The sequence below is a fragment of the Cetorhinus maximus genome, chromosome 8 (genome assembly GCF_964194155.1).
Source record: "Cetorhinus maximus chromosome 8, sCetMax3.hap1.1, whole genome shotgun sequence".
Taxonomy (NCBI): domain Eukaryota; kingdom Metazoa; phylum Chordata; class Chondrichthyes; order Lamniformes; family Cetorhinidae; genus Cetorhinus; species Cetorhinus maximus.
In genome coordinates, this window is record NC_135886.1 from 47,539,314 (window position 1) to 47,567,101 (window position 27,788).

Below are 27,788 nucleotides of genomic sequence, written 5' to 3' on the forward strand. Positions count from 1 at the left end.
CTACACATTTTTCATTTCTATATTTTATCTTCCTCCTGCTTTTTCTTTAGGTTTCTCATTTTGCTTCACTTCTCACTTTTGGTCCACATTTGAACTTGCCTTTTCTTTATACTTCTACTTATTTTGATTTTGCTATTACTTCTCCAACTGCCTTTTGAACAATAGAAATGTGTAATGTTTGTGCACATCACAACTGTGTCCACATTCTAATTTCCTCATCACGATGCTGTCAAACCTATGCCAAGTGCATGGCGGTCTGTTTCTGTACTGATTTTATATGTTAGCAGAGTTGACCAAATTAGCATGGATTGAGGATTGGTTAACAGAAGAAAGAGTCGGGATTAATGGGTCTTTTTCAGGTTGGAAAGATGTAACTAGTAGAGTGCCACATCGATCAGTCCCAGGCCCTCAATTATTTACTATCTATATTAATGACTTGGAGGGGGGGCAGAATGTAATGCATCCAAATTTGCTGACAACACAAAAATAGGTGGGAAGGCATGTTGTGATATGGACATAAGGAATCTGCAAGGGGGTATAGATCGGTTGAGTGAGTGGGCAAAAACTTGGCAGATGGAGTTTAATGTAGGAAAGTGTGAGGTCATGCACTTTGATAGGAAGAATCAAAAGGCAGGCTATTATTTAAATGGAGACAGACTCCAAAAAAGTGCAGCACTGGGTGTTCTTGTGCATGAAACACAAAAAGTTAGCATGCAGATGTAGCAAGTAATTAAGGAGGCAAATGGAATTTTGGCCTGTATTGCTAGGGGATTGGAGTTTAAAAATAGGGAAGTCTTATGACAACTGTACAGGGTGATGGTGAAGCCGCACCTGGAGCATTGTGTACAGTTTTGGCCCCGTTTTTAAGAAAGGAGATACTGGCATTGGAGGCAGTTCAAAAGAGATTCACTAGCTGATTCCTGGGATGAAGGGGTTGACTTATCAAGAACGGCTAAACAGGTTAGATCTTTATTCATTTAGAGTTTAGAAGAATGAGGGGTGACCTTATTGAAACGTACAAGATTCTGAGGGGGCTTGACAGGATGAGAAGATGTTTCTGCTAGTCGAGGAATCTCGAACTAGGGGACGTAGTTACAGAATAAGGGGACACTCATTTAAAACTGAGAAGTGAAGGAATTTCTTCTCTCAGAGGGTAGTGAATGTCTGGAACTCTCCCCAGAGAGTTGGGGAGATCATTGAAAGTATTTAAAGAGGTAGGTAGATTTTTGAAATGTCAGGGAGTTGGGGGCTATGAGGAGCTGGCATGAAATGAGGAGTTGAGGCCTGGGGCAGATCAGCCAGTATCTTATTGAATGACGGGGCAGGCTTGAGGGGCCAAATGGCCTACTCCTGCTCCTATTTCTTAGGTTATGATATAGAAACATACATCACCTGATTATGACCTGGGGTTGTCTTGAATGTTGTCTCGAGTAATAAAGGTTACTTTTTTTTTTTAATCAGAATTTGAAAAGTGCCAGCTTTCCTGTATCATGATACATTACATGGCGTTTCCAGATACAGGAACCGAACTCAATGTTCTATGTCAATGCATTGAGGACTGACAGGGTTTTGGTTGAGATGGCTCAAATCAATCACACTGAGGGAGCATAAGCTGAAGTATGCTTCCTCAGGGTGCTGGTACTTAATTAGTGCTCCTGTTTAAGGAGAAAAGGAAATCGTATTCAATAAACCTGCTAATACATTTTATGACACAGGTCACTGGCATGACATTTAGATATCCAGTTATGTGCATCCAACACCATTTATTTATTTGGGAGGTTTATATGCAGCATGAAGCACTGACATTGATTACAGATCCATGCATCATGCAGCTAAATTTAGAACAGTGTACAATGGAGTAAAATCCATTGTATCAGCTATAGTTTAATTTGGCATGAATTCAAATATTGAAAAGGTATAATGAAAGACAGGCAGAACAGCAAATTCCCTTACTTCCACATGATAACTCATTGCTGCTCACCGTGCCTTTCAGAAAAAATAAATCCTAAACTTGCTGTTACTAATCCAATGTTAAGGATAGGACAGACTTACCTGGGAAAGTTGAGAAGTGTAGGTACATGACATGCTAGGTGGAAAACCTTTGGACACTTATCACAACACAGTAGATCTCCTCCGTTCTGACACACAGCGCACCAGTCCTCATTGGGGTCTTCATCCTTGTTATTGCTGTTGTCCCCTCCAACTCGAGGCGAGCGATGTGCAAAGTTACGGATTGGGGACTTTCCATTAACGGTATGACTCAACTGCCTGCAACTTCCTGTCTTATCGGAAGTTTCCATCTTCACATGGTTTTCGACTTGCCGAAGACCCTCTATATCAGTCTCGCTCTCAGAGTGCAAGTTGTTGGAAAGAGGTGGCGTCAAGCTGCTTTCAGGACTGCTCATCTAAATTTGGAGGAGGTTAGTATGTGGATTATTCAGGAATCAATGTTTCAAGCAAACATTATGAAATTTAATTCCTCTTGTACCCCAATGCCCAAGTTAGTGTCTCAGCAGCCCACACACTATTCCTTGTCCAAGCACGTAGGAAGTGAAGCTGCTCCCAGGCGTCTGCTTCAATCACTTCAAGATGGCCACTGAGAAGACTGAGCCTGTCTCAGGTGACTTGCAATTCCCCTTTCTCCTTGCAGGGAAACACCTGGTCTGTTTCCCACCTCCCGCCAGAAGTCCTCACATGGAAAATACTCTGGTGCAAAAATTGTACTTTAGATTTCAAAAAGTGCTGAAAAACATTGCAACGTCTCCTTGGTATCATGGCAAAATCTGAAATTTCACAGTTGCTTTCAAAACTGCAGGCTTTATTCTTCTATCCTACACAGCTCCAAAAATATTCAGATTATTAAAATGCTCTCTCTTCAGAAACTGAAATATACTGTAGTGTGAATTACTGTAGTGTGAGTGTCTCAATTTTACGCTGAATATCTAAATTCTGATAACCTCCTTTAATTTGTTTTACCTTTACAGAAAAAGGATGATTGTACCAGAACTAGCACTGTAAAAGCACAGTAAGTCATCAACACCCAAAGCTCAAAGTTACACTTCAGTTAGCTTCACTTTGAACCCATCTCTGTTTCTGTGGGAATTTCTATCTTTTGTGCACAACTTTCATGTAAACAAAAAGGACTCTGATAAAATATTCATTTTTGTGCTTAGGAAACTGAGAACTCAATGTGAAAAGCAATCTGAATGAAATCAATCCTGAAAGTACAGTCCTGTACTATACAGAACATAGGCCAAGGGGTATGTTACATGGGTGTAACGGATTCAGTGGAGTTCAGATTAAATTTCAAATGATGGAAGGAACACCTGAGCAGCTCGTCCATATCATTTGAACCTGTCTAATTGTACCACTCTTATAATACACTCCTCATTTAGATTCCTTTTCACTGTTCCCATTCAGCTGTACTTTTCAGAACAGACGACTTACTGGTTGCACGTGTGTTGCCAATTTGCAACCAAATCATAGCAGGAAGGAGAGTAATAAAATGTTCTTAACAAAAAGTGTCCCAATAATGTACTAATGATATATATGCAGCATTCACATCTGTAATACATGTATGTGTAGTGTAAATGGCACTTAAGAGGGGAACCGAGTCTGAGAAGGCATCCCGGTAATTGAGGTATAATTCAAATGAATCCAACAGCTCCAATACACTTGGAGCCAAAAGTATCAATTTACAGTGACACTATCACAGAACTCAACAACCCTATACTTCATTCAGTTTACTTCTGAGTAACACAATCCTCTATTAGTCGCCTGCTAGTACTGCAATGAAATATATGCCACCACCTATCTGAAAGTACCAAGGATGCTCAGTCTTTACCGATAGGAACAGCATCAAATTCTGCCAACAGAAGTTTTATAGATCAACTTTCCTTTATAAGATACTATATAAAATTAGAGAAATTCTTAAACTGAAAATCAGTTTCTGTGCTACTTTAATGGTTACAAACATTGCTGACATGTGACTAGAATGCATTAATTAAGCAGTATTAAAGATACATATTTTAAATTGTGGCTCAAATTAATTTCTCATCCAAGCAAAGGAACTACCATTGAAAATGCACCTGATTTCTTTGATTAAACCACAAGTACTTCAGGTTTACCATGCAAGCACTTCTCCGACCATCTTCCAAATGCTCATGTTTTACAGAAGCACCAGAGAAACTGCACACATCATCCTCTGTGCCCGGCTCTTGCTTCACTTTGATTTGATCTGGTCGGAAGACTGAGATCCCCCTCTCTGTACCTTGAGCTTTGCCAGAGGAGCTGCAACTGTAAAGGAACATTTACAATCAGTATGCTCAGGCTCACTTTAACCACACACAAATGTAAATTCACAGGTTTATGAGATTTCATACTTTTAAACACAAAATGCTTGGCAATGACTGTCACTGAGCTCTTGAACTATATTTAAATTGACTTTCATTAAACTCAAACCGGATGGTTCAAGCCAAATTTCCCTGCCCTGATCGGATCCAAATTACAATGTCAGGAAGTAATAAATTACCCTGCCTCAAGTGAATCCATGAACATCATATGTCTGCTGTCTGTGATGCCGCTACATGGAAGAGTTTGGTCACTCTACATCAAACTTGAAAGAAACACAACAAAATACTATTCTGCATGCCCCCACCCCTAAAAAAAATATTAGCATCATGTGAAATTAGCAATGTTAGCCAAGTCAATAGTTAGTTGGTGTGGGAAATAGACAACAGGGAATGCTTTGAGAGGTTAGGCTGAGGCACAATATTGAGACTGAGCAGGGGCAGCTTTACTCTGCAACATTTGTTTGAAATGAGACCTAGGTGCACTCTATGAACACACTGGGTACACAAAATGGAAAATATTTCATTCCCCAGCTTAATATTCCTACCTGGAGCACAAAACACAAGAAAAATACCAATTCTACCTTTCCAAAAAATATGTTTGTTTGCAGTAGTCTAATGTGGTGAATTATAATCCTTTGGGACTATCCGGATCAGCCCTACTTCTCAGATGTTGACTCTCAACTTAAGCTCAAGGTAGTCAAATCTGAATGGGGCTGAAGGTCTGGTCTAACTCTCCCCAAAAGAATGGGACAAACCTTTGTTTGCTATCATCCTCCAGAATCTTTTTTAGCAAGTTCCAGCAGATTATAATGTCCCGGATATTGTTGGGGTCCGGGGTCTCTTCTCAGTAATGTATCTCTTCACCAAGAGTGCATGAGAGATGTGGTTCACGAATTTGTGATACAGGAGACCATGACACATATATAAGTTCTAAACTACATAGAGGTTTATTAAAGAAACAAACACGCAAATTACAGTCAATCATCAATCGTAACATTAACAGTTCATAAGGGAAAGATAAAAAAAAATTTCTAGTAGAGATTCTAAACTTTAAATATTGTTACAGTAAGGGGACAATCAAGCTCCCTTTGCTCAGATGGCTGAGAGTCGCTCAAGCGAATCTAAAAATCTAATGGGTTCCCTTTATTTACACTACCCTTTCCTGGTTACTCTACCTTAATTAGCTGCGAGTGCTCAATGATCAAATTAGTCATGATTCAGCTGACGCTGTTTCAACATTTGCCTATTGTAAAAGGTTATCAAGTGCTTATCAAGGGTAGACACCCTTTATTTATATGATTGGCACCCTTTACTTAGGGAGATGAGCCCTTTGACCCTTTTAGCCCTCAGGGCCAGATGCCTTCAAATTATCCTGAACTACTGAGAATTATCCACAAAACCCAATAGCAATTTTATTCAGCTATTTGGCTAAGATTGGCTTGCTACGGAAGGAAGTCGCATTCTTTGATATAGCAGATGAACAAGTTCATATTCATATTACCATCCCAACAAAAAATGTTATTTCTCTTCAACCTTCCCAATTGTGATCAAGAAAAAACATTCATATTGCACATCAACAAACATAAAGCATGTCAATGCAATTATATCTAGTGACTGTAGTGTGGAGCAACATGGCAGTCGGTTTGAAAGATCAGATTCCACAATCCACCCCATCATATGCATGTTCTGTTCTAAAGAAACACCATCCTCGCTTGAACATAATCACCATTCCTTCGAAGCTGATTCAATATCCTTGAATTTCCCACCCAATACCATTGTGGAAGCACCATCAGAAGGGCTGTAGTAATAAAGATAACATGTTGTCATCGTCCCAGTGCAACTCAGGGCAAATCTTAAATACTGTTGTCCACGCCCAGAGATCAAATAAATTTATAAATTGCTTGCCACGTTTGTACTAAAACAGTAACTGAACTTCAAAAAGCATTTCTTTGCTTGTAAAGTGCTTTGGGACAGCCTGGTGACTCCAGCTTCAAATAGATACAAGATCATTTTTATTTGAAATAGCAGAATGTGAGCTAACTGAGCAGGCACTTTACAGATGGAGTCAACCATGTTGAATTTTTACAGCTGAGAACCCATTTATGAAAGTATGCATCTCAAGGGCAAGGGAAATTTGATCAATCTTAGTGGAAATCTACAAAACGTCTTAAAAGTAGAAGTGGCAGATCAAATGGTGTTTTAATAACTTTCCCAATTTTTTTTAAGCACAGACTGATTTTTGAAGAAGTCCCCAGAATATCCCCACTTTATTAGCTCCAGTCCAGGTTGAAAGAGGAAGAGGCAGGGTTCAAAATACACAGGGGCGGCAGGCAAATTCTCACTTGAAAGCCCCAAAAAGCTTGGGGAAATTTGATATCAGGGGCAACCAATGAGAGAAAAATCACCCCTGCACATGGAAGTGACAGAATCTGCGAGGAGCTGCACCGCCAATCACAGGCTATTCCTCTGCCACACTTGCTGCTAATAAGCTAAATTGCAACTCACTAGTGAGCCCATCAACAGCAAACATAGAAGAAAACAGCCTGTGATTGGAGCAGCAGCCGGAAAGTGAGTGGCAGCATGTGCCAAGCACCGGAGTGGCGGCAGGGGTGGGGGGGGTAGACCCTGACCATCAGGACCACCAAGTCTCCCTGCAGCACAAAAAGGGGGCTGAAGCATCACATCAGTATCAAAAAGTAAAGCCACAAATGCCCTATTGAAACACAAGCAGTAAACCAGATAGATCCAGATTATCCAATTGTGGTGGATAGAGGATGAGTGTTAGGCTGCATTTTTGTCTCTTATCTGCAGTCGGGCCACCTCTCCTGCTTGCGGATTGGTGTGGTTTGCCGAACTGTCATCATTGAGGGGGCAGTTGCATGTCAGACGGCGGCGGCTCTTTCACATCTCTCTCAGGCTGCTGTAACCACTCATGGTCAATCCTGTTCTTTCCTCCTCTGCCTAAACCCCTCTCTTTCCATTGTCATGAGAGATTAATGTCTATAATGTTACTGAAAATTATTTTTAAATTGGACTTGTAGTAAGGTGTGTGTCTGTGTGTTAACTGGATTAAAGCCAGCTAGTCTGGGTGCTTTGATGTATAGTAATTTTGAGAGATTAATTAGATAAACATAAGGGATAGGTGGTAAAGAGTACATTTGCATTTGTTGAATAAACCATTCAAAAGAATGGGTGAAATCTTGCACCTAGCTAGGAGACACCAAGCAATGTGCTTATATTACTAATAAAACTGGTGGAATGAAAGGATTATTGTTAGGAGAGGTAAAATTAAAAAACCTAGTAATACAATGGAAAATTTACATTCAAAGGGAAAGCTAGGTATAAACAGAAACGAATTTGTGCATCTGGGTCAGAGGCAGGCTGGTTAGATCTTGCATGCAAGCAGAGAACTGTGTCTGCAAAGGAACCTCATTTTGAATTTGTACGGTCCAATGTGCTTTGCCGGATGTCTGTTTAAAGTCTATGGGTTATTGTTGCCTTGGTGAAGATTTACCTGGGAGCGATTAATTTGGGGATTTGTTTAAAAGTTATTATGGTAGTAATTTGTAGACATGTTTAAATTTGTTAAATTAATAAATGTTTAATTTAGTTTTGTAAATAAAAACCTCTTCAGGCTTGGTAGTTTTATTACAGAATTCAGAGCTGCATCTCAAACATAACAATTGAAAAATAGGTTACAACAGTTATTCAAGTTTCCCTCTGGGATTTAAACAACTCAGCCTTTACCAATTGCTGTGTCACAACATCACCCACTTTTATTTTATGTAGATATATTAAAGAATTTTGGCGACTTTAACCTCACCTTAGCTTAAAGTTGATCTTCTATTTTCCCCTTCACTTGAGTTTCTAGGGTGAGGAGTTATTTTCATTTTTTTTGTAAATAATTAATAAATACCCATAATTAACTGGAGAGCTTATCTGTGGGAGCAATGCCCCAGTAAGTTGAGCTTTTGATGTCCACTGCCCACACTAACCCCCCACCCCCCAACGCTTTCACTGACTAACTTGCTTAATTTCTTTTCATTTCTACCTAATTTAAGGATCACACTTTATAAACAAAAACATATGTTAAAAGGTTTTGTTTACTGTTTCCCGGTGTTGTCGTAAAGTCTAACAATTGTGGAATGATCCCCTTCAGGGCAATGCCAAAACAGAGTGTGAAGACAAAGTTGGACTCTGACCTAATTTTTTTATGCATTGACAAGTTTGTGCAATTGCAAATGGGTAAAATGTTCATTTTGGAAATGAAGTACAGGAAATTTATTTATAATAAATTTAAAAAAGCATCTTAATCATAGATTCTAGGTTAAAAGATATAATATATCTCCCTCTCTTACACACACATACACACTTTGGTATTTGTATCCATTTAAAGAAGGAAACCTTAAAAAAATCAACACAAATACAGAAGGCAATGTTACTATGTGACTGCATTACCTAATAAAGGAGCTAGAGAGAAAAAAAGAGCTCCTGAAAACCAAAAAGTAGCTCTTGGGAAAATCTAAAAAACTTACTTGTACCCCTAGGAAGAGGAAAAGTTGGAGCTTTGAAGCAGTGTTGCTCGGATAACGGGAATCTTGGCCAGAACCAAGAAAATTGTATTGTACAGTACTAGATTTGAACAATTTTCTAGCCTGCTGTTATACTATAGATACCAATGTCTGTACAGCACAAGTTGTTGCACCTTACCACTAATCATACACAGATCAACAAGAAAAGAACATTAGGCTTGCAGAGTTCTGCTCCTGGATTGTTAATTTTTAATTGTTTGAGCACAAGGACAGCAACATTTACGTCCTCATAACATGAAAGGAATTCCAAAATAAAATTCAAACGTTTCGCAGGAGATCCAGTACACTTCTGGAAATTTTTTGCAAGTTGCTTTGTGGAAACCTGGAGCTACAGTACACTTTGTGCTAATCCCAAACAATGCAAGACAATATGATAAAATGATCAGACTCCAGAGTTACACTGCAGCTTCCTTGTCACACTCAAAAATTGCTGTACCGCAGATTGGAAGTCAGTATAGCTCCTGCCTAAATAAGCTTTGGCAAGTTTTAAACCTTTAAAGCACTTACCTGCCTCTGCTACCGGTACTAGAGGTACTTGAGGGTCTAACTGGAGTGTGGGAGTTCGCCATTGCTAAAGCTGCAACTGAAAAAAAGATATTATTAGATGTTGTTGCCTATGTTAATCGATTGAATCTACAATGTGCTGTATGCACAGCCAGTGTGGAATCAGGGAGTTATACCACCACCACCACCCCCACGAAGGCTTTAAGTCTGATTGAATGACAGTGGCATTAGATTATGGCTATGGTGTATCATGTTAGCCAAATGTGAACTTCAACTCTGAATCCTTCCATCTTGGTTCTGCTGTTGAGTACAAACTTTGAGAGTTCTACCACAAACTACAGGGACATGTCTTGATGATAATTTCATAACTATCCCTGTAGGTCCAAGAAATGGCAGAAAAATTCTCTAGAATTACAAAAATCCTATGAAAGCGTGCTTAAAAATAAATTTGTTGAAGACATATGTTACAGTAGATAAAAATGTTAAAGCATCAGTGCCATTAATTTGAAACTGAGCCAAATGTCACATGTTGTCCTTGAACAGGATTTAATCTTAACACCTATAACCTAGTAACTGGTGCAGTCTACTTCACTTTCCAAACAAGTAGTTGCCCTAAAGTATAAAAGGCTGTGGTTATTCCGTGGCCCACTATGTACAGCTCATGACAGCTGACCTTTTCAACATCCACTGCTTAAACTGTGCTTTTAGACACACAAAGTGCTGGGTAGAAGAAATAACTTTTGAATCAAAACATTTAACGGAGTATAAATTGTGGATGACAGTGAAAGACAACACTGCCATGCCACACTAGGAAGTAAAGATTGCAAGTGTGGAACTGAATGATTCATCTCATTAAGCAAAACGTTAAGGGCAAAGATAACTTCAGCACAGCAATTTTAAAATTCCATAAAGCATCAGTTTTGAAACAAGTTACCAGTGCTTGATAATAACATCTAACCAACTCCACGTGGCTGAGCTGAAGTTATATCATGCAGCAATCTGTAACTAGCCCAAAGAGTAGATATTGCTTTCCAAGGAAGACTTATATAATGCATTCACGAAAAGACTAACCCACCTTGGAGGTAGGGGTAGAAATGCTGCAATATAAACTTAATGCTCAGGTTATCGTATTTCTTTTCCATGTTTGAGGGATTTGCAAGTTCCCATTTTAAGGGTTGAATGAAACGAATCAGCATTATGTACCAAGATGTAATTTATTAATTCCTGACACACAGGAGGTGAACACATCAGAATAGAGTTGACGTTTCGAGTCCTCATGACATCTTCAGCAGAACTGAGTTCTGCTGAAGGGTCATGAGAACTCGAAACGTCAACTCTTTTCTTCTCCGCTGATGCTGCCAGACCTGCTGAGTTTTTCCAGGTAATTCTGTTTTTGTTTTGGATTTCCAGCATCTGCAGTAGTTTTTTGTTTTTACATCAGAATAGAGTTATCCTGTGTAGACTTTGCAAAGGGGAATGTTTTAAGAGTCAAGTAACCTCAAACAGGCTTCATAAATTGTGACTGCAAAGGCTTTTTTGGGTCACAGGAGACAGTATTGAGAACTTGAACAGTTGTGTTCTCGTGGAGCATGGCAGTTACCTATTGAATGTTCTAATCTGTCCCCAGCCTTGAGACACCAAGAATTTTCATGATACTGCTTTTACTTGTTCAAAAGAGTTAATTGATGTGGGCGGATTTTGAAGGGAAGGTATGGGATTAATTACAGCCCTTCTTTGTCAGCCACGTGAGAAGCTGGCTGCTGATGGGCCAGTTAACAGTGTAACTGCCTCCTGCAGCAGAAGATTGTCAACAAAACTAGTTCTGATGGACAGCTTTTGAATACAGGCATCCAAATGTTATGAATATATAATGAAACCCCACCAATAGAATTTTGTATGAATATCTTCTATAAAGGTTTTTAGCAACTAGAAAGATATATACCTCAATCGGTTTTAAAATAGAGTAAAAATTTCAAGTAAATTAAATAGATTACAATAATTTTGAATTATCACAATATGTCACTTAAACAAAAATGAAACACTGCTTTCAGGAAATTAGCTGTGCCACATATTTCTGAAAAATGCAATCCCTTTGTGATTCTCTTTGTAATTACACTGTGGGGTAGCAACATACAAGTAGTATGAAATTGTGTCTTTTTGACACCCTTTTCCACAAACAGGCCAAAGGCACAATAAGTGCAATGTCCTACAAATATATCAACAGAATGCCTGATTTTATATCTCAGCACAGCTTCATCCAAAAAAAGCCAGCATTATACACCAAATGCCTGAATTATTGCAGCCTTTCAGCTTTTAACAATGCAGACTTAACAGATTCAGTTGTTCCTCAGAAATAGATATTACTCCTGGGATCATAATCAGGTGTTCTGGATCTTACAGAATCATAGAATAAAACCGGACAGCCATTTGGCCCATCATGTCCATGGTAGAGTTAACATATATAATTATATATACACAATTCACTTGGAAGAGACTACTGAATTTACTTCCACCACCTTTTCAGGCAGTACATTCCATTACATGCAGAAGTTCCGTGAGTAGTAGTTAGTAGAGGAGCACAAAATTAGTGATATAAAAATATTTAATAGATTAATTATAAATTGCACTTCATAGGCAAAATTTATAAGAATCTAGCTTTCTTTCATATCAATATATTTGTATGGTTATTTGCAACACTGAATGCTTACTTGCTGGTCCAGGGGACGGTGCTGAGGGTCCAGGGGACGGGTTTGAACTGGAGGAGGATGGTGGTGGCAGTGGTGGCGGGTGGTGGTGACTGTCCGAGATAAATCTGCTCAACAAATTATCTAATGTACTCGATCCAGCATCATCCAGCTGCAAACAGAATTAACATCAAAGAAAATAAGCGAAGGAACAACTCTTTTGGAACACAGTTCAAATTGAGCTGCATATTGTTCTAGGTGTTGCCTTACAGAAGGACTGAGGACTAACTAGACGAAAATGTTTTTTTTTTGCTTTAACACAATGAGTTTGTGTAACACCTCTTCCAATTGAGACTGAATTAAACTTGGCAGATGACAGCATGATATCCACTAAGAGTAATGGATATTCTACAGCTGGATTCCAATGTTTAGCATATAAGCATAAATTTGATAAGAGTTAGATCAGAACTCAAGTGAAAATGACATGCAGGAGTTATCAAATCCAGTTAAAAAATATACTTTGGAGCACATATTTCTGGTCTCTACATTATAAAACAGAAAGAGGGAATTGAGTAGGTGCAACAAGGAATCACATGGATGACAGCAGAGTGAAAGGGTGTACTCATCAGGAAAGGCTGAACAGATTGAGACTCTTTTCTCCAACCAGAAGGTGAAGAAGTGACCTAATAGAGGTATTTATGACACTGAAATTGTTTGATAGGGTACATATAGAGAAAAGGTTCCCACTTGCAGGGGAGTCCAAAACTAGAGGGCATAAACATAATATAGTCACTAATAGATCCAATAGGGAATTCAGGGGTAACCTCTTGAACTTAAGAATGTGAAACCACAATGAACAGCTGAGGCAAATAGGACAGATTGGTTTTGAGGGGGGTTGGTGGAAAAAGATACAAATACATGAGGGGCAAAAAGAACAGAAGCTCATGCTGACAGGGTAGATGAAGTCAGGTCAGAGGAGGCTCATGTGAAGCAGACACACAAGCAGATGAATTAGGAGCAGGAGTAGGCCAGTCGCCCCCTGAGCCATTCAAAAAGATCATGGCTGATCTGAATGTAAACTCAAACCCACATTCCTGCCTACCCCGATAACCTTTCATCCCTTGTTAATCAAGAATCTATCTAGCCCTGCATTAAATTGAGCCAAATTGCCTGTTATTGTACTGTACATTTATGTATGCAACAATGCACAATTACTGTTTTTAATATAGATATAATTATTCCTGGCTAAAAATAAAGATTTCAGTGCACCCAGGAAAACATTTACTTCATGCCAATAGCTCCTCAAATTAATCCAGGGAGATTGCTACATCCATGCAGATTATCTTGCTGTAACTGTTAATCAGAGGTAACCTGGAGGCAGATATTTTGAATTTTGATTGCTCATGTGCAAGATCACAATGTCACTGGATTGAGAGATTGTTAACAGGGAGTGCTGCCCCTCAATAGGCTGTCCTGAAATTGTCACATCTCAGGCTAACAGGTTTACAATTCAAATAACTACCAACACTCAATCGTCTGGTTACCATCAGTGGTCTACTTAAAAGGCATACAGTGCTGGAAGTTTATTTTATTACATATTCAGCTTCAGAATTTAAACCATCAACTATATCTTTATTATACAAGTAGGCTTCATAACTTCAAAGATTCATTTTTATAATTTTAAAAATGTTTCAGAAATAATGTAAACAATGGGCCATAGGATCAAGCAGATCAAGGCAGCAATTGGCAAGTTCCAGCAACACCCAAACTGTACAGCATGTGTCAGCTGTGGCTCAGTTCATAGCACCCTCGCCTTTGAATCAGAGGGTTGTGGGTTCATGTCCCACTCCAGGAAAACCAAGAACTGTGATTGTACTCGAAAGAAGTTGCAATCTGTGACTGTTGGTAACTCGAAAAGAGTTTCCAGGTGACATTTGATTAGGACTCCACTCTGACCACATTTTCAAAGCAGACATCAACTTGCCAGTATTCAACATTTGGGGGCCTTGAAGGTCTGAAGGCAAATGAGCTAAAACCTATGCTTCCACGTCGAAAATATCTAGGCCGTCAGTGCCCCCTTCTCCCATACTGCAAATATAAAAACACAATCAAATTGGTAACTAGAACTGAATTATACATTGCTATAACACTTATGGTGTTTCCAGCATTGTGCTCTGACAAATAAGTAAATTTATTGTTTGTTGCATTCTAAGGGTCAGAGGCGGGAGAGGGAGGGAAAGCAGCTCATCATCACTTGCAGTTGACAAATGAACATACGCACATATGAAATAGGAGAAGTAGGCCATTCAGCCCCTCGAGCCTGTCCACTATTCAATAAGATCTTGGCTGATCTGTTTGCGTTTGAATTCCACATTCCGATCTACCTCCAATAACCTTTGAATGCCTTGCCTAACAAGAATCTACTTCTGCCTTAAAAACGTTTAGTGGCCCTGCTTCCACCATCTTCTGAGACAGAGTTGCAAAGTCTCTCAACCCTCCGAGAGAAAAAAAATTCTCCTCCCCTCCGTCCTATAAGGGAGACGCCTAATTTTAAAATAATGCCGCCTAGTTTTGGACTCACCCACAACAGGAAAAATCCTTTCCATGTCCACCTTGTTAAGACCATTCAGAATCTTATATACTTCAATCAAGTATCCCTTACTCTTCTAAACTCCAGTGGAAACCAGCCCAGCCTGTCCAAGCCATCCTCATAAGACAACCTGCTCATTCCAGGTATCAGTCTAGTAAACCTCCTCTGAACTGCCAACACATTTACATCCTTGGTTAAATAAGGAGACCAAAACTGCACACAGTATTCGAGATGCGGTCTCACCAATGCCCTATATAACTGACGCATAACAACCTTACTTTTATGTTCAATTCCTCTCCTAATAAAGGATGATTCCATTAGCCTTTTTGATTATATGCTGTACCTGCACACTAACTTTTTATGACTCATGCACCTAGATCCCTCTGCACCTCGGAATTCTGCAGTCGTTCTCCACTTAAGTAATACTCTGCTTTTTTATTCTTCCTGCCAAAGGGAACAACTTCATGCTTTCCCACATAATACTCCATCTGCCAGATTTTTGCCCGCTCAACCTATCTATAGCAATCTGAAACCTCATTATGTCCCCTTCACAATATATTTTCCTACCTATCTTTGTGTCGTTTGCAAATTTAGCTACTGTCACGACAGCGGATCACAGCCCCAAATTACTTACGGGCGTATTGAATTTTTTAGATAAGACCTGTGTTTTTATTAAATACCTGCAAGCAAGAACTGGCTGAGTATGTGGAGTAACCACTTGCTGGAAAATTCCTTTATGGATTACACTTGACCAACTAGTCCAGAGAGCATGGAATGTCGCACCTAAAAAGGTGTCAAGGCCTACTTTAGACAGAGACACTTCAAAAGAAGAGATATAATGTAAAAAAACCTGAACTTTAATCTCTTGTGGTTGCAGAGACAATGGAGGCTGATTACCATCTCAGCAGAAACCATCCCCTGTTGAGTCATATCTCAGAATGTGAACATGATGCGTTGAAAGAAAGCAGATTCTAGGTGTAAGACATGTTTGTTGCTTGTCTCTTCCAGGAATACACAAGAAAAGGTTAAAAAGCCAGCTGCAAAGCTGGTCTGTGCGCACTAGTTCTGGTAATGCTAATGTGTGCTGTGAAGATCACAGCTGAAGAAACTTGTTGGTCTTCCAGCGCAAAGAGTTGTCCCCGACCGAGTGTTGCAGACTGGCACATTCCAAAGTCCAGGACTTCGTGCTGAGGGACGCACTAAAGCTTGGGGCAGCCGCCGCAAAGGCGCAAAGGGGAAAGGTCGCTGTCTAAGACCTTTCTGCCACAGTACACCGAGGGGCTGGGAACTGTTGAGAGCCCCTCGGGCTGTGCAGCTCAAAATGAATGTATGCATTGAATACTAATTGTATTATAATTGTATTGAAGCACATCAGAGTGCAACATGATGTATGTTGATAACTCCAATACCATTGTCTGATTGTCTGCATTGACCATATTGAAATGATTGTAATATTCATTGATTGTATTGATGCACCTTGTGATACATGTGTAAAAGTTGAATCTGATTGTACTTATATGATGGTGATTTTGAAATGGTTTGGAATGTTCTTCCAGATATTTTATGAATAAAGTATATTTTTAAAAAAAAAGCTGAAAATCAACTAGGCATCCCTGTAGTTTGCAGGTTAAAAAAAGTGTCTCTCTGTTGGAGTGCTCAAATGTCAAAGTGATCTCTACCAGAATCACCCAACTTAACGGTCGCAACGTTTCACCATCTACTCCTCATGGACAAGCCAAAGACCGATACATATATATATTTTAAATTATATGAACATACTTGTATTTTTGGACTCAATTTCTTATTTCTAATCTGTGTACATGTGTTGCATTTTTATTATTTTTGTCAGGTTTGTAATAACTAATAAACTCTCTCTTTCCTTAACTCAAGCTTGGTTAAATTGGCTCCTTCTAAAACATAAATTCATTTGGGCTGGGAAAAGGTATCCATGAGGGAAGGGATCCTTTTAAATTAACCATGTTGCGACCAAGGAAGCTGAATAAAGAAGGGGAGCCAGTTCAACCCTCCTCACCTGGGAGCATAACAATTTGGGGTATCTCATGCAGGACCATGACAAATTGGGGAATCTCGTCCGGGGACCGGTTGTAACACTATCATACCTTTGCCCCCCTCATCTAAGTCAATTATGTAAATTGTAAAAAGTTGAGGCCCCAGCGGGTCTCCACTTGTCACATCCTGCTAATCAGACAAAGGCCCATTAATGCATACTCTCTGCTTTCTGCCAGCCAGTCAATCTTTTATCCAGGCCAATATGTTACGCCTGACATCATGTGCTTTTATTTTCCGATTACCTTGAGTTTTTCTAAGTGTCAAGCCAACCTCCTCAATGATCGACTCTGATGACCTTCCCCATCACAGATGCCAAGCTAACTGGCCTACAATTTCCTGCCTTCCTCCCTTGAATGGAGGGGTAATATTTGCTACTTTCCAGTCTAATGGAACCTTTCTAGAATTCTACTACCTCACTAGCCACCTCTTTTAAGGCCCTAGGATGAAGTCCATCTGGGCCCAGAGACTTGTCAGCCTGCAGCTCCATCAGTTTGCTCAGTACTGCTACTCTAGTGATTGTAATCTCACCAAGTTCCCCTCTCCCCTCCACCACCCCATTTACAGGTGATACTGGAATGTTTTTTGTATCCTCCATAGTGAAGACGGAAGCAAATTTATTCATTTCATCTGCCATTTCCTTATTGTCTACTAACAGCTCCCCATTCTCACTCTCTAGAGGACCAACGCTCACTTTACCTACTCTTTTCCTGTTTAAGTACCTTCAGAAACTCTTGCTATCTGTTCTAACATTTCTAGCTAGCTTCCTCTCACATTCAAATTTATTTTTCCTGATTAACCGTTTAATCATTTTCTGCCATTCGTTATATTCTGACCAGTTATTCTGCCACTCATCTTTGTGCAGTAGTTTACTTACCATCTGTAGCTTCTTAATAACTGACAAAGCAGAAGGAACAATCTATTCAACAGAAACCTCAGGATACTCACCTGAATGGGTGGGATATCTGGAAGTGGAGGAAGGTTCTCTGGGTTAGTAACTGAAGGAATCAGCTCTATTGTGGCAACTGTGGGACTGGTGGGCCCGCGGTTTGCACCAGCCAAACTAGCAGTGGTGGGACTGGTTGGATTTGGAATGCTATTGTGTACTGAGGCTGCAGAAAATGGTCCTGTGTGCCCAGGATTTGCATGCTGTCAGGAGACAAAACAGGTGACACATTTTAGTTTGATTAGATGAAACAGTAAAAATTCCCTCCACCCATTCACTTGGTTTGACAAGATGCGTTCCAGTAAAAATATTTACCAAATTAGAATCAATTTGCCTTTCTATAAATTGCACATTTTAATTTTTTTTATTCAGTAGACATGGAACAAAAAAAAAATGGCTTCATACTGCAAATATAACAGATAGAAAAGAACTGAAAGTTAGTTTGCAAAATTCCAGGGTTCAGGATTTGGGTCCACTGATGCCAAAAAAATTACAATAAAATATCAAGATTGCAGTGGCCACTTTGACCCTCTTGCTTGGCACCTCCCTGAACCCCTCGCTCAGTGCCTTTCCCCGCTCAGCACTTGGCTCCTTGGCCCTTGGGATGGCACAAATGGCTTTGCAGGCAATTAAGTAGTCATTGTTGTAATGTAGGAAACACCACTCAATTTGCACATTGCAAGCACCCACAAACAGCAATGATATGATTAATCAGGTCATTTGTTTTGGGTTCAGGTCAAGAATTAAATACAGGCTAGGACACTGGGAGAACTCTCCTTCAAATATTGCCTTGGGATCTTTTCATGTCCAAGTGGGCAAAAAGGACCTAAAGATGGCACCTCCAATAGTGCAGCACCCCCCTCCATACCATGCAGAAGTACCAGCCCAAAGTATGCGTTCAAGTCTCAATAGTGGGGTTTGAACCCATAAATTTGACTCGGGTGACAGTGCTACCACTGAGCAAAGGTTGACACAAACACCTAGGAAATGGGAAGAGCAGATCCTTAGTTTCCATCCTTGCATGCTGGCTGACCTGGCAATGATCTGAAAGCCAGCCAAATAAAATAAACAAACTGTAATGGTTAGTTTTAAAATTTCAACTTCCGTGCACTAACAGAATGGCTATATTAGTAATTTTAATCTTTTACTACCATTCCTTTGGAGGAGATAAAAGTAATAATAAATAAAAAGAATATACCCCAAGTTGGTTTCTATTGAAACTACCAAGAAATTGTGAATCTTTGAGGAAGGCCATGTTACCTGTCGTGGTATCTGAGGCATCATTGGATACTGATGTCCATTGTGTCGAGACATTCCAGCCATGCGAGCAGCGTTTTGTGCCATTCTCATCTGATGGGCTTGATGAGCCTGGTGGGCCTGAAGTGCAGCACCATTCAAATTTCCTCTGGGCATGGCTTGCATGCTAATCAAACGTGGAGGCTAAAAAGATAACATGAGTCAACTTATGCAGAGTTCAAAACGATATTACAAAGCCAACTTCAGAAATTTCTCATTTAGATTTTGTATAGTTACAAACTCCTTTGACTTGGCTCACCCAGCATTAATGTTGATTAAGATGCATGGGGGTGGAGAGGCATAGAAACTATGCCGCATTTACAATTTCAGCAATACAATTATCTGTTTTCCAGCTGTACTGAACCTACATTTTGCCGTGTGCTATACCCATAACACTAAAATCTTTCAATAGGAAGCAATGTACTAAAATACCAGGTCAATTATATTTGGAAATTAACATTAATTAGCATTTTTTGACCTACCTTCTGGGCACTCAAAGTTGAATGCTCTTATAGCCTTTCCTCACTAAATCCCCAAAATTATTTTGCTTATACAAAGGGTGCAGCATCAAAAGCCTGATATGATTATTTGACCTTGAGGAAATGACCATCTGTACAGTAAAAATCTGAGGTCCTTTATCACTTTTTTTGTTACACATACAAACTAGCAGCAGAAGTCGGCCATTCAGCCCCTTCAGCCTGCTCTGCGATTTGATAAGATCATGGCTGATCTGATTATGACATCACTCTACTTTCCTGTCTATCCCCTATACCCTTTGGCTCCCTTGTCAATCAAGAATCCATCTAAGTCAGCCTTAAAAATATTCAATGACCCTGCCTCCACTGCCCTCTGGGGAAGAGAATTCCACAGAACAACGACTCCCCCCAAAAAAGAATTCTCATCTCCATCTTTAAAAGGGAGACCACTTATTTTTAAATTGTATTCTCTAATTCTAGTCTCCCCCACAAGGGGAAACTGCCCTCTCAGTATTCACCTTGTCAACTCCCCTCAGGGTCTTATATGTTTCAATAAGATACCTCTCATTCTTCTAAACTTCAATGAGCTCAACCTGTCGAACCTTTCCTCATAAGGTAACCCTTTCATTTCAGGAATCAGTTAAGTGGAGCTTCTCTGAACTACTTCTAATGCTATTATATCCTTTATCAAGGAGACAAAAATTACAGTAATCCAGATATGGTTTCACCAACATCCTGTACAAGTGTAGCAAACTGCCCTACTTTTATATTCCATTCTCCTTACAATAAACGATAGCATTTTGTGTGCCCTCCTAATCACTTGCTGTACCTGCATACTAACTTTTCGTGATTCATATACCAGGACACCCAGATCCCTCTGCACCTGAGTTTTGCAACCTTTCTCCATTTAAATAGAATGCTGCTTTTCTGTTCTTCCTGCCAAAGTGTACGAGTTCACGTTTTCCTACATTATACTCCATCTGCCAAATTTTTGTCTACTCACAGCCTAAATCCCTCTGCAGATCCTTTATGTCCTTCTCACAATTTACTTTTTAAAATTCGTTTATGGGACGTGGGTATTGTTGGCTAGGCAGCATTTATTGCCCAGGCCTAATTGCCCTTGTTCAGAGGGCATTTAAGAATCAACCACATTGCTGTCGATCTGGAGTCACATGTAGGCCAGGCCAGGTAAGGGTGGCAGATTTCCTTCCCTAAAGGACATTAGTGAACCAGAAGGGTTTTTACGACAATCGACAATGGTTTCATGGTCATCGTTAGACTTTTAATTCCGGATTCTTATTGAATTCAAATTCCACCATCTGCCATGGTGGGTCCCCAGAGCGTTACCCTGGGACTCTGGATTACCAGTCCAGTATCAACACCACTACCTCCCATATCTTTCAGTGGTCATCAGCAAATTTAGCAATCATACCTTCAGCCCCTTCATCCAGGTCATGTATATAAATTGTAACACTGGTCCCAACACTGATCCCTGTGACAGTCCACTAGTTACAGCTTGCCAACCCAAAAATGACACAGCTTCCCTGTTAGCCAACCAATCCTCTCTGCATGATAACGCTACCCCCTACACCAGGAGCTCTTATTTTGTGCACTAACCTTTGATGTGACACCTTATCAAACACCTTTTGGAATTTCAAGTATACCATATCTAAAGGTTTCCCTTCAATCCAGGTTATTTGCTACTTCCTCAAAGAACTTGAATAAATTAGTCAAACATGATTTCCCTTTCACAAAACCACACTGAGCCTGCCTAATTGCATTAGGATTTTCTAAGTGCACTGTTATAAACTCCTTAATAATAGATTCTAGTATTATCCCCATGACAGATGTTAGGCCAAGTGATTTGTAGTTACCTGCTTTTTGCCTCCTTCCTTTTTGAACACAGGAGTTACATTCACTATTTTCCAATCTGAGGAGACTCAATTTTGGAAAATTATAACCAATGCATCAACTATCGCTGCAGCCACTTCCTTTAGGACCCTAGGATGAAGTCCATCAGGTTCTGGTGACTAGTCAGCCTTTAGTTCTAATAGTTTTCTCAGTACCCCTTTCTCTGGTGATCCCAACGGTTTTAAGTTCCTCCCTCCTTTTCACCCCACGATTTACAAGTATTTCTGGGATGCTATTTGTGTCTTCTACAGTGAAGATGGACAAAATATATCTATTTAACACTTCCGCCATTTTATTTCCCATTATTAATTCCCCAGACACATACACTCTCTCCAGGTGACCCAAGGTCATTATTTACTCTCTTTTTTAAATACTTGTAGAGACTTTTACTATCTATTTTTATATTTCTAGCTAGCTATCTCTCCAAATAATTTCTCCCTCATTTTTAAAAAATTATTTGCTAGTTCTTCAATCCTGTCCAACCTGCTGACCTACCACTAACCATTGTAGAATCGAACATTTTTTCGTTCAATTTGATATTATCTTTAACTTACTTAGCCACAGATGGTGCATCCTTCCCCCAGAGTCTCTCTTTCTCACTGGAATATCTTTGCTGAACTTTATGAAATGTCTCCTGAAATGTCTGCAACTACATTTCTGCTGACCTGCCCCTTAACCTATTTTCCCAGTTCATTTAGTCAGCTCCATCTTCATACCCTTATAGTTGCCTTTAGCTAAGTTAAAAAAAACTAGTCTTAGATCCACTCTTCTCTTCCTCAAACTGAACGCAAAATTCTCATGTTATGATCCCTGCTACCTAGAGGCTCTTTTACTATGAGGTCATTAATTAATCCTGTCTAATTGCAAACTACCAGGGCTAGAATAACCTGTCCTCTGGTTGGCTCTAGAATGTGCTGCTCTAAGAAACTGTCCCGAAAACACGATGTGCTCCTCTTTTAGACTATCTTTGCTAATCTGATTTGTCCAATCTATATGTAGGTTAAAATCAAGAATGATTTCCGCATACCCTTCTTACAAGCACCTATTATTTCTTTTTGTATACGCCATCCCATAGCATTGTTACTGTTAGGTCTATAAACTATTCCCACAATTAATCTTTTCCCTTTGCTATTTCTTATCCCTACATCTCAATCCTTAGAACCAAGATAATCTCTCATTACTGTGCTAATGTCATCCTTAATTATCAGAGCAGCACCACTAGCCTTTCCTAGCATCCTGTCCTTCTGAAATGTCTCATATTCAGGTCACAGCACTGGTCACTTGCAGCCATGTCTCTGTAATGGCTATCAAGACAAACATTTATTTCTATTTGAGCTGACAACTCATCTGCTTTGTTATGAGTACTATGCACATTTATATACAGAGCCTTTAATTCTGTCTTTTTACGACTTTTGCAAACTCTGGCCTTACCTGCTGTTGCACTCTTACATTTGTATGCTCTGTCCCTTCCTGCCATGCTCTGATTGTCGTTACCCTAATTGCTACGATTATTCTCTTGCCTTCTCCTTTTCCTTTAATTTGCCCAATCTTCCCTCACTTGATCCCTCGCCCCCACTATTTAGCTTAAAGCCTTCTCTAAACCCTTCACATGCTTATAAGCAGCCTATCCCTCCACTATCAAGAAGGAAGAATGGACTGCATTTCAGTAACATGACATACAGTGTACCTGCTGCTGGACCATCTGTGGCCCTGTAGTCCTGGGGTGCTGTCCTACTGGGTGACTCATTCTCATTTGTTGCATCTGCTGCTGCTTCTGTGCAAATTGCTGCTGCATGTGCTGCAGGCGCAGCTGTGCAAGATTAATCTGACCCTGAGGTTTTCCCCCAGATGGCCCCTGGCCTTGGGAACCATGCCCAATAACTACATTGGGAGTGTAACCTGGAGGGTTCGGCTTGTTTTCAATCACAAGGTTACCTATTTTAGAAAATAAAAATCAAGTCTCCGGTTAATTTTTATCTGCAGCTAGTCATGCAAATCATTAAAAGTGTCAATGTAATGGCTACTGTTGTTGGTTCTAGAAGGTGCTGCGGCTCTTTAGACATATTTCAGGTTGTAGTATAAAACAGTAATGGTAAACAATATTGATTTATAACTATGGAGGAGTGGCCAGTCCAAATTGGGTACAGCAGGGAAAACAAATTAAAGAAAGATTTGCTCGTTACAAACTGCAATATATTGCAATGAATTAAGCATTTGGAATGAACAGGCTCCATTAGCAAGTTTATAGTTTTGATCATTGGAGGTTTATTTATTGCACACTCTGACAAAGATTAAAAACAAACAAAATCTGTTTAGGCACATGAACATGCGTGCATTGAGGGTGAGAATGGCGGAGAAGAAAATCTGTAGGTGGAAGGAGAGAGAAGAAAAGGACAGAGAGAACAATCATTCGTTAGCAAGGCTAACACTGCATTTACCAAATATTTTATTTTGTTGACATCGTACCTAAATTCACTACATTTTTTGCCCAGAATGTAGGATCACAGTGAAAGCGCATCCCGCCATTAGCAGCTGGGACAGGATCACAGCGTGCCCGGAGAATATGTCGCAACTGAAAGGTAATCTGAAAAACATAAATCAATGAATAATTTTGCAATTCAGTATTTGCAATGCTTATCGGTTCAAGCCAACTTTCCATGTAATATTTGCCAACGTGTGCAAATCAAAGCTAGATTTCTCTACTTGAAAAAAATTGCAATTTTTAAATTTTAAACACAGGATGCTGGTAATCTGAAATAAAAACAAAAAATGCTGGAAATACTCAGCAGGTCGGAGAGCATCTGCGGAGAGAAAAACAGAGTTAATGTTTTGAGTCCATATGACTCTTCTTCAGAGATAAAGAGTCATGCATACTTGAAACATTAACTCTGTTTCTCTCTCCACAGATACTGCCAGGCCTGCTGAGCTTTTCTACCATTTTGTTTTTATTTGTAATTTTAAACATTTGGTTTGAGGTTTTTTTTGGTGGGGGAGGTGGGTAATCTACCTGGTTTACTCAATCAAGTAGATTACCTATCGTTGATATTGTGCCTCGTCTTCTTAGTTGCACATATTTAGCTTCTTCAGTTCCAGCATTTGATAGTGTCACTCTAGTGATAGATTTTCAATATTAAACAGGGTAAAAATGAATTGCTGTAACATTGAGATTTTTACCTATTTCACTTGGTTTACGTTATGATGTTGGAATGAAATTGAGTGTCACTGAATCAAGTTCCATAGAAGTAAGCTATTTGGGTTGTGAAGACCATTAACTGCCATACCAGGTGAAACCGATAATTGATTTCTCATTTCACGCATCCGTTTTGAAAGAATAGAAGTCATTCAGCGCATTCCAGAGACAACTTAGCTACAATAATTTCCACTTCAAAGTATAGAAGTTTCTTATTCTAGATGGTAGTTTTGATCTACACAGAGCTGTGAAAAATGTCAAGAGTCAGCCTTTGTCTCTCTACACTCAATTTTATTTTTATTTTGTTGCACTATTGTTTTCTGTTATCAAAACTATCCCTACCGTGCTGAGAGCGAGGCTGGGAACTTCAACTTCTGACTGACCTTGGAGCTTTTGCACACACCCAGGCCTGGACTGGACTATACATGAACAGTTCTGCAATTTCTACGTTCTTTGGGCCCAGTGCGCGTGTGCAAGAAGAAAAACTGCGCGAAAACCCAGGTCAGGTGACTAGGAGCAGAGCATCATGGAAGACTAGTGTCCCAAGTAGGGGACAGGGAGAGGTCCCACAGGGAGAGTTCTCAAAGGGAGAGAGAACAGGGAGAGTTCTCAAAGGGCGAAGACGACAAGGAAAGGTCCAAAATCAAGAGTACCAGAGAGGTGACAGGGACAGCAAAAAAAGTCCCAGTTCAGTTAAAAGGAGGGGAGCAGAGAAACAGGCTCCAAACAGGAAAAAGGCTGTGGGTACAGACTTTAAGTGAAGAGGGCTCAGCAGAACCCTGAAGATCCAAGGCGGCAGCCGAAGGTTGGTGACTCCGTGCTGTGGGCTGTTGAGGTAAAGATACCCTTTTGGAGCAGTACTGCTCTGCTTGGCCAAAGAGCTTAAGTTGTGCTTGAGAGTTGGTGTTTGAATGCATACTCGGGAATTCAGGGGAATGGAATCTTGGGAGACGAGACTGAAACCCTACGAGTTGGTCCGTCCTTGATGCTATCCGAGTTGGAGCAACTCTTGGAGAGAATTCTGGGTTACATCGTCGAAGATGAAGACTGGAATGCCTTGAGAGAGAGACAAGGTTTCAGTGAGATTGATTGACTCCCAGTGTTACTGATGTCTACGTGGGTTGTTGAGAAATCCATGGACTGTGCCTTGGTTACACCTGCCATTTATTGTGTATGTGATGTTTTCAACCACAGTTGGCTTGTTAATTCACATGTGCCTTGTATTAATTGGAGTCTAAGATAGATATTTTAAATTGGTTTGTCTTTCTGACCTTGTATAGTAAAGTTTATTTTTGTTTGTTCAAAACCTGTGGAATCTTGAGGCTTTATTCTATTAGCAGGTGACTTGAATTTCAAACTTCGTCTACTTTAAACAAAATGTTATTGGTCCCTAGCCCGATCGTACCAAAAACTTGGGGGTCTGGTCTAGGATCACAACACTGGAAAACAGTATTGATCAACAAATTTTATTTGTTAATGCTCTTCTGAAATACGTTGGGACATTTTACTACATTAAAGGTGTTTTATAAATACAAGTTGCACTGTGGAACAAGGTTAGAAACAATTCCTATTTTCCAAGATTGGTGCCAGTCGGTTCAAGGATTGCTCCCCGAGTTTATCCAAAAGAGGGCATATTAAATGATACAAGGAGCAACAGGTAATATGCAAATCTTCCTGCAAAATCTATTATCTGACTATTTTGAAGTATTTCATGCAAAAGGACCAATTTGTGGTTTATACTTGTGCTTCATCTAAATTGCTTTTCAGTTCACCTTCCAAAAGGACTGGAGAACAACATGGCAGCATACAGTATCCAGTACACAGGAGCTCTCTTATTGTTGGAAGTTTGGGTCGCCCTCATTATTTAACTAGATACCGTGGCAGCAAAGGCATACTCCAACACATGGGACATAGTCTGTCTATGGGAATTCTGAACAAGAATTTGTAACAGCTCTGGTTTCATTTTTAGAATCTACAACTCAGCATTTACAGCTGCTTAAAAGGATTATTGCTGTTTAATAATAAATGAAATGTAAAGAATGAGAGAAAGACTGCCATTATAGGTTCCCACATTAAAAAATACAACAGTTGTTCAAATCCATGTTGCACTAAGGGATGCTTTCCTGAGGTTGCGATTAAAGTACATGGTCAGGGCACTGTTGAACCTTCTGGGCTCAATGTTATATTCAACATTAAGTTCAACAACTTTAAATCACAACCTCTGCCTCCATTTTGTTTTGTTTTTCTCTTCTCTATTTGTTTTATTGGGTTGGTCGCATTTTGTTTCTTTCTTTATCCCTACATTGTTGCATTCAGATGTTTATATAGCCATTCATGCCTCATTTAAACACCTTTGTTTCTTTACTATACCTATTATCACTCTCTGGCTGTTGCATCATGAAATCTTGTTATTTAATCTCCCTGGCCCTCCACCCTTTTATAGAACTTTTCCTTTGTTCTTTCTGCCCCCTCCCTGCTTCCACTGGTTTAAAAACTCTTACATTTCTTCCTTCAGTTCTGAAGAAAGGTCATCGACCTGAAACTGTAACTGCTTCTTGCCACAGATGCTGCCTGATCCGCTGAGCTTTTCCAGCATTTTTTGTTCTTATTGAAGTTTAACAAGATTTGCCTTGAATCCAGTCATGCTAGACTCAACTGGTGAATGTTAAACAAAAACAAAAATACCTGGAAAAACTCAGCAGGTCTGACAGCATCTGCAGAGAGGGATACAGTTAACATTTCGAGTCTGAATGAGTCATTCGGACTCGAAACGTTAACTGTATTCCTCTCCGCAGATGCTGTCAGACCTGCTGAGTTTTTCCAGATATTTTTGTTTTTGTTCTAGATTTCCAGCATCCGCAGTATTTGCTTTTATCTTAGTGAATGTTAATACTGATACATGTTTACAAGGCATTCTTTGATGCGTACAAAAAGTCCCCAAAGGAAGTGAAAATAGACAAAGATCATGAAGTATACAAACAAAAGAAGCTAATTCCAATTGACATCCAGTGCTCCCAACCAAAACTATCCAGCAAAATTTTCTTCACATTCAATCCCATTTATCTTCATTGGTACAGTATCAAAAGAGAAATGAAGGTTATTTTTAGGTGGAAACCACAATCAAAATCAAATGAACTGATTGCCTTTTGTAGAAGGGAGGCATCAGAAAGTCTGCGGGTC

The 27,788-nt window shown here is 39.7% G+C and overlaps 1 protein-coding gene across 4 annotated transcripts in view; it reads right to left on the reverse strand.

Annotated features, from left to right (window-relative positions):
- The window catches only part of trim33 (tripartite motif containing 33), a 182,514-nt gene that overhangs the window by 22,220 nt on the left and 132,506 nt on the right, over positions 1–27,788 (reverse strand). For 2 of the 4 annotated variants that reach the window (XM_078546786.1, XM_078546789.1), the window contains exons 8-15: positions 23,885–24,002; positions 23,106–23,353; positions 18,996–19,175; positions 17,738–17,938; positions 12,157–12,304; positions 9,452–9,527; positions 4,089–4,296; positions 2,053–2,405 (exon numbers count right to left, since the gene is read on the reverse strand). In XM_078546786.1, coding sequence (XP_078402912.1) covers positions 2,053–2,405; positions 4,089–4,296; positions 9,452–9,527; positions 12,157–12,304; positions 17,738–17,938; positions 18,996–19,175; positions 23,106–23,353; positions 23,885–24,002 — 1,532 coding nt within the window. The remainder of the gene's footprint in view (positions 1–2,052; positions 2,406–4,088; positions 4,297–9,451; positions 9,528–12,156; positions 12,305–17,737; positions 17,939–18,995; positions 19,176–23,105; positions 23,354–23,884; positions 24,003–27,788) is intronic. The other 2 variants (XM_078546787.1, XM_078546790.1) reach the window with 1 other exon arrangement.